The sequence below is a fragment of the Schistocerca nitens genome, chromosome 5 (genome assembly GCF_023898315.1).
Source record: "Schistocerca nitens isolate TAMUIC-IGC-003100 chromosome 5, iqSchNite1.1, whole genome shotgun sequence".
Classification (NCBI taxonomy): Eukaryota; Metazoa; Arthropoda; class Insecta; order Orthoptera; family Acrididae; genus Schistocerca; species Schistocerca nitens.
In genome coordinates this window covers 392,951,202-392,963,222 of record NC_064618.1, presented here as the reverse complement: position 1 = coordinate 392,963,222, position 12,021 = coordinate 392,951,202, and the positions used below count along the sequence as shown (strand labels likewise).

Below are 12,021 nucleotides of genomic sequence, written 5' to 3'. Positions count from 1 at the left end.
TTGTTTTTTTTGACATCAAAGGGATTGTGCACATTGATTGGGTACCAGAGGGACAAACAGTGAATCAGCATTACTACATTAGCGTCCTGGCTACCCTACGTGAGCGAGTACGGAGAAAACGGAACGATTTGTGGAGAAAAAAGTCATGGATCCTTCACCAAGACAATGCCCCAGCTCACAGTGCGTTGTCAGTGAAGACGTTTTTGGCAAAACACAACATTCCCATCTTAGATCATCCACCCTACTCACCTGATTTGGCCCCCTGTGACTTTTTTCTTTTCCCTAAAGTCAAGTCAGCTTTGAAAGGAACTAGATTTGAGACTGTTGAAGCAGTAAAAGAAAAAGCGACGGAAGTAATGTATGGACTTACCGAAAATGATCTGCAGCATTGCTATGAACAGTGGAAAATTCGTATGGAGCGGTGTAGAGACCGAGGAGGAGAGTACATTGAAGGAGATAACATGAAATTGTAAATAATTGTAAATAAATGTTTTTTCCAGCATCAGTCCAGTTTTTTTCTAGCCGCACCTCGTTTACAAAATCTCTTGAACATGCAGTCAACTGTACAGAAGAACTACTAAAAGAAGGAATAATACCTGGCTTAAGCCTCACATGGTGTCAGCTCTGGAAAAGTGTATTATATGTCTGAGGTCTTTTTTGACCCCAAAAGTGATTCTGTCACCTTTATAGCAATGAAATGTAAAATATTAAAAAAAAAATATATTATTTATTTGATAGACTCATGCACAATGTTGACATTATAACTCTATAGTTTCTTGCTATAACTAATTTGTATACAAGTTGTAATTGTGTACTAGCTTTGTTTGAAATATGAAAACATATATTGTTCAGTTCCAAAAATAACTTTAAAGCAAAATATTCATATACTGCTTACTATGTAACAATACTGTAATTAATTAATCTTGAAAAGCTCTCCATGGCTTGAAAAATAGGTAATCCTTACTCAACTGAGCAAAATTCATTTAACGGTTTCCCATGTGCCTTAGGTAAGCCATCTATTATTAGCAGACCAAAGTATATCTACATTTACATCTACATCCATACTCCGCAAGCCACCTGACGGTGTGTGGCGGAGGGTACCGTGAGTACCTCTATCGGTTCTCCCTTCTATTCCAGTCTCGTATTGTTCGTGGAAAGAAGGATTGTAGGTATGTTTCTGTGTGGGCTCTAATCTCTCTGATTTTATCCTCATGGTCTCTTCGCGAGATATACGTAGGAGGGAGCAATATACTGCTTGACTCTTCGGTGAAGGTATGTCCTCGAAACTTTAGCAAAAGCCTGTACTGAGCTATTGAGCGTCTCTCCTGCAGAGTCTTCCACTGGAGTTTATCTATCATCTCCGTGATGCTTTCACGATTACTAAATGATCCTGTAAAGAAGCGCGCTGCTCTCAGTTGGATCTTCTCTATCTCTTTTATCAACCCTATCTGGTACGGATCCCACACTGCCGAGCAGTATTCAAGCAGTGGGCGAACAAGTGTACTGTAACCTACTTCCTTTGTTTTCGGATTGCATTTCCTTAGGATTCTTCCAATGAATCTCAGTCTGGCATCTGCTTTACCAATGATCAACTTTATATGATCATTCCATTTTAAATCACTCCTAATGCGTACTCCCAGATAATTTATGGAATTAACTGCTTCCAGTTGCTGACCTGCTATTTTGTAGCTAAATGATAAGGGATCTATCTTTCTATGTATTCGCAGCACATTACACTTGTCTACATTGAGATTCAATTGCCATTCCCTGCACCATGCGTCAATTCGCTGCAGATCGTCCTGCATTTCAGTACAATTTTCCATTGTTACAACCTCTCGATACACCACAGCATCATCTGCAAAAAGCCTCAGTGAACTTCTGATGTCATCCACAAGGTCATTTATGTATATTGGGAATAGAAACGGTCCTATGACACTCCCCTGCAGCACACCTGAAATCACTCTTACTTCGGAAGACTTCTCTCCATTGAGAATGACATGCTGCGTTCTGTTATCTAGGAACTCTTCAATCCAATCACACAATTGGTCTGATAGCCCATATGCTCTTACTTTGTTCATTAAAGGACTGTGAGGAACTGTATCGAACACCTTGCGGAAGTCAAGAAACACGGCATCTACCTGTGAACCCGTGTCTATGGCCCTCTGAGTCTCGTGGACGAATACCGCGAGCTGGGTTTCACATGAGCGTCTTTTTCAAAACCCATGCTGATTCCTACAGAGTATATTTCTAGTCTCTAGAAAAGTCATTATACTCTAAGATAATACGTGTTCCAAAATTCTACAACTGATCGACGTTAGAGATATAGGTCTATAGTTCTTCACATCTGTTCGACGTCCCTTCTTGAAAACGGGGATGACCTGTGCCCTTTTCCAATCCTTTGGAACGCTACGCTCTTCTGCAGTTCTGTAGAGTCAAGTACAGTCCACGGCTGAAGATAGGAGTGTAGAATTTTACTGTAATCTGCATGGTCATTGGTATGCAGCACTATTACACTCTGCATCTGATTGGTGATAAAAAGTCTGAGACTGCCCTTGTCTTTAATTTTGATCTAAGGTTAAGTGGAATACCTGCAGTTTCACATATTATATTCCCTGAAACCTGCTTGTGCACATCAGGTGGTACTACATCATACATTATCGGCCCACTTCTAGATACAAGAGTTGGTGCACTAGTTTCATGAATGTTATCATCATCATCATCATCATCATCATCATCTTTTTGCATTAACACATGTTCACTGCATCTCTACCTGTATATCTTCCTCTATCATATCTACAATAGCATCACTCGCATTCTCATTTCCAAATATTGATTCATTATTACTGTCACTCTTTTGTAAACCTGCTGAAGCCTGTTTAAGACTGTAGCCCCTTGCAAAAAGTATATCATCATCCATGACAAATAAAATATAATATCATGTCTTACGTTTTTTTTTAAAAAAAAAAAAAAAGAAAGAAAGAAAAAAAAAGGGAAAAGCCATTTCTCACTGTGAATTTCTCATACCCATTGATATGTATGTATCCTTTACGAATTGTTTACAACAATGGACATATAAATGTCAGTTCAGAAGATGCATTGTTGCCAAGTTTTTCTTTTCATGATAAAATTGAAATATAACATTGAAAATCACATATTATTTATTTGGGGTATTTTCTGACCCAATTGCAAAAATTTTGAATTATTATACTATGAATCACACTATAATTGTATTATACCCAGTTATATAAAAAAATCCTAAAAAGCATATCTGGAGGTCAAGAAGTGTACATCCACATCAAAACTGTTTCTTTGTAGCTAAATGAGCCTTGGGATCTGAAAGATGTCCCAGACACCTTGCAAGGGTTAAAGAACACAAAGGCACACTGATAAATTGGCAGTAGCAGGTCATGCACTGGTAGTAGAAAACCACTGAATTTGATGTACCGATACTATAGTTCTACAATAATTACTATGCTGTGATGTACAGGGAGCACATAGAAATTCAAAACCACTAAAACAACTTTGACCGAAATGAAGAACTGAAGTGAATATTGTACTAAATAAAAGAAACAGTGCTAACTCCTCCACACTACAAGCTCCATAACACACACCAGCACTACTCTGCAATCTTAGGAAATGGTCTGATGATGTCATGACCTGACTGTTGTGGACATAAACATAAATAGACCTGCTTGCTGAGCTTTTTAAATTTTTAAGCTACTGAGTCTTAATACCCTCTGATGGTGTCTCCAGCATTAGGCACAGTAACATGCCTTAGCCTGCAACCTAGTACCCATGTAATAAAAATTTCCTAGGAACAGAATTTTTGTTAAATTTGGAAATGTTATTAACTAATATACTGCATTTTGCTGATTGCAAGTGAGGGATTTTAATAAATGTGCTTTGCATAAGAAGCCAAAGTTGACAAATTCCAAGCCACAAAAATATGGCTTTGTTAACTTATATGCAAGACAAATTATTGGTGAGTAGAGATGTAAAGCGTTACTTGAGTTACAAAAATGTCTAGTTCAAAAGTTATACCAAAAAGCTCAGGACACTTCTTGCAAATAAATAAGCATACCTTTAACTGCTTGGATTGTAAGCGAGAATACCATGGAGGATTAATTTTTAATACTTCAGGCAATATATGTTACTAAGTGGTTCATAGGAAAGAATATTCTGATGCTTTGGTGACTTCCAAAAGTTATTAATACCAATCCATAAAAAAAGTAGTGACATTGTGAACAAAAAATGCCATTAAACGTTGTTTTTTGATTTAGTCATTATTGTGACATGCTACAAGGGTCACTCCAAAACAAACACACACCATTTTTTTTAAATCCATCTTTTATTCTACATGTTTGAAAGTATTACAGTGTGTAAATACATCCTTTAGGAACAGTATTTTCATTTCTCCACATAATTTCCATCCCTCTCAACTGACTTAGGCCATCTTGGAACCAGCGCCTGTATACCCACACGGTAAAGTTGTGGTCCAACCTGTTTGAGCCACTGTTTGGCAGCGTGCACAAGGGAGACATCATCTTCAAACCTTGTTCCACGAAGAGAGTCTTTCAGTTTCTCAAAGAGATGATAGTCACATGGAGCCAGGTCAGGACTGTTAAGTTGGGTGTTTCAGTGTTGTCCATCTGAGTTTTGTTTCTTTGTGAGCCACTGTCAACATCCTGGGAACCCACCTGGCACAAACCTTTTCTAATGCCAACACTTTCAGTATTCTGCTAACACTTCCTTCCCCTATCCCAACGTAGCGTGACAATTCATTGACTGTGATGCATCTGTCAGCAGTCACCAATTCATTAACTCTCAGCACATTGTCTGGAATGTGTGCAGCATGAGGCCTGCTGCTGCGAGGACAATCCTCAATATTGCTGTGCCTGCTTTCATCACGTAACCTGCTTGCCCACCGACTAATTGTACTGCGATCGACAATAGCATCTTCATACACCTTTTTCGACCTCTTGTGGATGTTTCCCACTGTCTCATTTTCACAGCACAGGAATTCTATGACAGCGCTTTGCTTCTGACGAACGTCAAGTGTAGCAGCCGTCTTGAAGACATGCTGTGACGGCGTCACTCACGGGAACAGGTTGAACTAAGTTTGAAAACAAGCGGGAAGGATGTATCTACACATTGTAAAACTTTCACACAAGCAAAATGAAAACTGTATTTTTACAAAAATAGAGTGCATTTCTTTTGGAGTGACCCTCGTACATAACTTTCTTCATTTTGAATGAAACTGGAAGAATGGGTAGTTTCATTTGCTCACAATTTTGTTAAAAAAATATTTTTCTCCTTGTTGATGATATTGGCTGACTTAAAGTCTATCCTTTCCATTATTTAAAGCCTACACACTTGGAACTACCGAGGGAAGCACTCCAACAAAGTGTCGTGATGATACTGCATGCAGTAATTTGAAACTCATGGACAATTTATGTGAATTGTTTCAACAGTGTGTCATATAGAACTGCCACTTGAATATTTCATGTATTTATCATAAATGAAATAATGTTCAGTGTTCCCTGTTCCATTACATTTTTATAGTTCATCAAAATATTTGCATTATTCCTGATACTACCCATATATTAGCAGGCTGTTTTGTAGCTTCTGGCATTACAGCAATATATATCTTAATAGACTGTTTTAGTGACTTTTTGTGATTATTTTCAAACTGTATACTGGTTACTACTATGGGACAAAAACTGAGTGAGGTGGTGCAGTGGTTAGTACACTCGACTTGTCCAGAATGCTGGGATGGTCCCCTGAGACGGCATGGCCAACTTCCTTCGCCATCGTTCCTTAAACCGATGGGACCAACAACCTCGCTGTTTGGTTTCCTACCCCCAAATCGACCAACCAACCTATGAGACACTCCTCTACATAGTGTAGAATATGGAACAATATATTTAAGATATCCTCATTGTGTTGTAACTGAGAACCATCAACTCTCTTCTGAAAATGTAAATAAAGATGAGTATCCTAACAAGATGTTATATGATTGTGGTTCTACCAGAAACCTGAGTACAACATTCTCTGCTTCATTCCTCTTTTTCAAACCATCATGAGCACTGTGTGCTATTTCCTGTGCATATGGAAAAGTGCATATTACATGTTCCCTATTCATACTTGACAGTTCAGTGTCAGTAATAATAATTACTTCAGTACCTGCAAACTTGTTTTTATGTGTAGAATTGCTTCCTGTTGCTGTTAATGAGCAGAAAATTGTCTGCAACTTCTGCAGACCAAGAAATACTCAAATAATTTTATAATAATATAAAGGCAATCAGTAATTTTTGAGACAGTGGTTAGTGCTTCAATAATATCTGCTATCCATTTCAGAATACCACCACTGAAATAAGTCAGACAACAGAGGGATTTTTGTCATCCATACTAAATGATGAAGATTTGCAGTTGATGGACATGGCAATGAATGACAGTAAGTACCATTTTATTCTAACAGTTTAATAAAACTTTTGAATTTCATGCCATAATTTAGTTACTTTCACCAGTGATCAATAAATATGAGGTCTGTTTAAAAAATTCCTCAACTTTGTCCACAAAATTTTTCTATGCTTACCCTTTACTTATTGAGTATGGTCTCCTTCGAAATACTCTCCTCCATAACTGATACACCACTCCCAATGTTGTTTCCACTTCTGGAAGCAGTCTTCATACCCCTTTTGTTGGATCGTGTGAAGCACTATCTGCAAATTTTTATTAATCTCGTCTGACATTGCAGATCTTTGTCCCTTCAATGGAGTTTTCAACTTGGGAAATAAAAAAAGTCCAGAGGGGCCAGGTCTGGAGAGGACAGAGGATGAGGCAGCACAGTGATTTCATTTTTTATGCAATAGTCATGCGCCATCAGGGATGAAGGTGCAGGTGCATTATTGCCATGAATTGTCTCGCCACATTTCAGGTCATTTCCATCTCACATTTTCTTGCAAGCATCACAGCATATCCCAATAGTACCATCAGTTAACAGTTTATCCTTGTGGCACGAATTCGTGATAAAGTAATCCTTCAAAGTCAAAGAAAGCTTCAACATTTGGCCTGACCTGACAACCTTTTTTGGTCTTGGAGAATTTTTCCCGACACATTGTGAAAATTGAACCTTGGTTTCAACATCATAACCATAGACCTACATCTCATCACCAGTTATGATTCACTTAAGGAACATCTTGTTCTCGTTTTTGTGCGATCCAGAAGCTCTTCACAGACTGTGAGCAAAGGTCTTTCTGGTCTTGACGCATGATCCATGGTACGAACTTGGCAGCAGCATGATGCATTCCAGGATGCTGCATCAGGTTTTCATGACATAGTCCACCTGAAATGTTACATTCTTCTGCAATCTCTCAGACAGTCAGTCTTCGATTGGCATGCACAATTTTGTTTATGTTCCTGATGTGAGGGTTGTCAGTACATGTCATAGGGCATCCTGAACGAGGGCCATCTTTAACTTCTGTCCAACCCTTTTTAAACTCTAAAGGTTTTCTTGAATTTCACACAAAATTTAATGCAGAAGCATTGCTCCTCTAAATCTGCCATCTCAAAATTTGCAAACTATGCAACACAACATCCTACTGAATACAGCACTGAACAGTAACTAACAGACATACAACAATGAAAACTGATCAAAACAGATGGTGAGTACAGAAGACAGTCAAAGCAGGAGCTATACAATCATACTGAGAAAATCACAGAGGTAACCAGGAAGAGACGTCTCGCTTTCTACGGACATATCACAAGGATGGACCAAACAAGACTGACTTAACTGACTTCTCAACAACTGGAAGAGCAGGAAGACCATGACACCCACAGTGGTTAGCACACTGGACTCGCATTCGGGAGGACGACGGTTCAATCCCGTCTCCGGCGATCCTGATTTAGGTTTTCCATGATTTCCCTAAATCGTTTAAGGCAAATGCCGGGATGGTTCCTTTGAAAGGGCACGGCCGATTTCCTTCCCAGTCCTTCCCTAACCCGAGCTTGCGCTCCGTCTCTAATGACCTCGTTGTCGACGGGACGTTAAACACTAACCACCACCACCACCATGACACCATGGCTGATAGAAGTCAAGAAAGACATCCAGGAACTGAACATAACTGAAAGTGACATTAGAAACTGAGCACTTCTCAGAAGGATACTAAAAGAAAAGAAGTTTCAGGACAGATCACCCCATAAAAAGACCAGTGCCCTTTGGACAAAGGAGAGAAAGAAGAAACATTGCTAGAGAATGCTGGATAACTGGGCAAACATCAAGTCCCTCTCCAGGCTGAAAAGTAGAATATTGTGGTCCTTAACTGGCCCATTCGAAAGAAGAAGAAGAAGAAGAAGAAGAATGAAAGTTCCTGCAGTTACCCATTAAACACAGGCATGCACAGGGATGCCAATTTCATTTTGCTCCAACACACCATAGGCACAAAATTATGAATGTTCTGGAAGTTTTTGAACAGACCTCATACATAAAATAAGCAATAGCTTCTCTTTACAAGATATGAACCAGTTCTTTTGGATGTTTGAACTTTCTTAATGAGTAAATGGATGAAACCATAATATAAAATAAATAAATAAATCATTTGACCTGGCAGTTGCTGTCAACTCTTTAATTAAATAAGAATGAAACACAGAAAGCATTGTTTTGCAGGTTGTATGTAGTTACTTTAAATTATAAAAACATAACCACATAATGCTTAAAAGAAGTTTATAGTGTCGAATTTAGTAGCAAACTTAGTTCTACACAGTTTATTATTGTGTCACCTGTTCACCACTTTAATAATTTGTGGAATGGATTACTTATTAAGGCCATAATTCATGTTGCTCTTCTCATTCTCCAGGTGAATTCTTTTTGTAATTAAATCTATCCATAATGTTTGGTTGAAAAAAATTACCCAACAAATGATTCACTTTCCTGCCAACAACTTAATTCCATTACTTTCTGTCCCTCAACTAATTAACAGTATGATTTGGTGAAAATCTTAGCAGTTGGATGGAATGTATTTTGTGTGCTTTGGACCTGAAGGCCAAAATTAGCAACTTGAAAAAGACCGTTTTTTAAAATTTATTTCTCATATCCACTTTGCAATGTGGTATTGCATGATTTATGCTGTAATAAGAACACATCTGGATATTAAACACTATTTACATTATGAATCACACCCTGTCCTGAAAAGAAAAAACACAGCAGTTGTTATGTTGTTATGTTTTTGCACATCTGGATGTTAAACACTACTTATGTTTTGAATCATACACTGTTCTAAAGGAAAAAAGGTATTCATAATTTTTTGTTATGGTTTTGCTGTGCAGTATACCAATCTTTTGATGTGATGAGGGAATAATTTTTAAGCCCTATCTACAAGCCCCATGTGACACAAGAAATAATGAAGCGGATGAGCAGCTGTTATGTTTTTCCTTGAAATGTTCCTAACTTCCATGTCTTCTTCAGCTTGTTCAGTGAATTTTGTTTCCCCCAAAAATTTCTTTTTTACTGTGAATATAGGTTTCATTGTGGACTTAATGCACTTTTTCATTGAATTTGTTCTTAAATTGTCTGTAGCTCATCGTCTAGTGGTTAGTGCCACTTCCTCTAGATTGGGGGCTCCGGGGTTCGATCCCTTGCTGGGTCGGATTTTCTATATTTGGGGCTGGTTATTTGTGTTGACCTAATCATATAATTTCATTTCATCTCATCTTTGTCACAAAGGTGTTTAAGTCACCAAAGTGGCATCAAATACAAAGGCTTGCTGGAGGGAGCTGAACAAATAATGATCATTTTCATATAAATTCTTCATTTTTCATTTTTCTTTCTTTTTGCCATGTATTTATTCCATGACTGTAACTGGTGTGTTTGGAACAGTTCCCAATTCATTTTGTTGCCCGTGTCACAGTTTGTGAATGTGATGGAATTCTTTCTCTACTGTGGTCTTTCAGCATGTCTTCTTGCTAGTCATCAGTTCTCTTTTTATGGGTCTTAATTCTTTCTCTTTCATGTGAATCATTGTACCAGTTTCATTCTATTATGGCACTGCTCATGTTTTCCAAAAGAAAATTGGAAAGTGATGAAAAGATTTTCAAACTCGATGAAGTTATATGCCATTCCTCTCTGATACTAATTCCTAATCCCCTATTCTTTTCTGCTGCAAGTGGTGGCACAATTTAACATCTCATGTATTGGTTGATCAAATGATATAATTCCCTGGCAATGAGAGCAGCACTGCCCCATTTTGTTTCTGAGGGAAACAGGTGCAACTCTTCATTCACTCATGGAAAATTAAAAATGGAACACTAAATATAAAATTTTGTATTACTCACATCTTCAGGGAGGACATAAAAAAGAATAAGAATAAAAATTCTGGTGGTCAAGCTGGATCTTAAGCAATTTTTAAATTAGCCATTGTCATTTCAGCACATTTTATAAATAATGGAGGTCCTAGCTAATGACTGCAAAGCTGATGTCCTTTTATTAATGAGCAATTTGTCATTATTCTGTGTGCATCATCCACTTTATATTTTAGGTGGATAAAACTAGCTGTTACAATAACATAAAATACATTAAATACTTCAGATCTGCAATTAAATTACATATTTGGCTTATGAATTATAATTTCTATAGAATGTAAGAAATGAATAAAGCTCAACAGGCAAAGTTCAGCATATTTGAGTAGCTCTGCTGATAGGAAGTGAAAAACAAACCCACTATACTGCTATTAAAGCAAAACAGTTGTTTTTCAAACATGACATTGTATATCATTTGTATCTAAAATATCAACACCTATGTCCTGACTGCATTAGTGTTATAAAAAGATGCAGCTGTAGTTTAAAAGGTGCACTTTTAAAATGGTGTACACACCAAATGTTATCTCACTCAAGAAAAAGCTTTTGTTCAAAATACTGATCCACTTAATTATTGTCCTACTAATTTCCATCTGATCTGATGAAGACGGCACTAGTGTCTGTACATTTAAAAGAAAATATGTTTTGAATAACTTTCCAACAGAGGAATTATGCTTGCAGCATTTTGTAAATGAGCATGCAAAAAGAAAGAGTTGTTAATACATAGGTTCATTCCTTTAAAAAATATTAAAAATGAAAGTAAATCTCTCTCAGATGTAAAATACATCAATAATGAAGATACTGGAAACAGATTCATAGCATCATAAAAATGTTAGTGATTTACATCAACCTTTCAGAAGTAAGAAAAACAAAACTGGAAAGTGGGGAAAAGATATTCAAATGCAGTGCAGCTAGTGAACTGAATTATGTGACACTGATGGTAGCAGGTCAAGATTGAGTAAGACGTAACCACCAAGAAAAATCAGTGAAATATTGTTCATTTAAAAACTCTAAAATTTGATTACATTAAATGACTGACCATGAACCTGAGTTTGGTTGGTTGGTTGGCAAATATATATAGGGCACTCTGAATGTGAATTTTTATTAAAGTCATAGCTGCATGATGCATCAGTGAAGGTCTGTGAATTACAATGATTACTGAACAACTGTGTGATGGAAGAGAAAAATTACAAATTTGTCTGATCAGCAGTGTTTCATTGTCCAAATATGTAATTTGTATGCTCTACTCTTCATGTATCCATTTTTGCTGCAGTGTATCATTATTGTAAAATTGTTTCTGTAAAGTAGTGGATAAATGTAAATAATAAATCTCATGAACTGGGTATATTGATGTCACAAGAGGGCTATATGAAAAATGATCCAGTATCCACTTGCTTCCAGCAACACACTGCAGGATAATCCCTGTCTGTGGAATCTTCAGTACATATGCAGATCTCATTAGCCACCTTTCACTTTTAGAATGAGCCAGTGCTGTACTGTCTTGTCTGGGCTCATCTCACTCATTCTGAATTTTGTGGAATGACATCAGTTTACCACAGAAAAAATCATCTCAGCACTAGTTTTGATTATGTATAAATGTATATAACCCATCTCTCTCCTCCCCCTCTTCCATCCCCTAGTGAATTGTGGACCTTGCCATTGGTGGGGTGG

The 12,021-nt window shown here is 37.4% G+C and overlaps 1 protein-coding gene across 4 annotated transcripts in view; it reads left to right on the top strand.

Annotated features, from left to right (window-relative positions):
* LOC126260109 (segmentation protein cap'n'collar) overlaps nucleotides 1-12,021 on the top strand; it is a 426,742-nt gene that overhangs the window by 335,819 nt on the left and 78,902 nt on the right. For all 4 annotated transcript variants that reach the window (XM_049957344.1, XM_049957345.1, XM_049957343.1 and 1 more), the window contains exon 8: nucleotides 6,358-6,454. In XM_049957344.1, coding sequence (XP_049813301.1) covers nucleotides 6,358-6,454 — 97 coding nt within the window. The remainder of the gene's footprint in view (nucleotides 1-6,357; nucleotides 6,455-12,021) is intronic.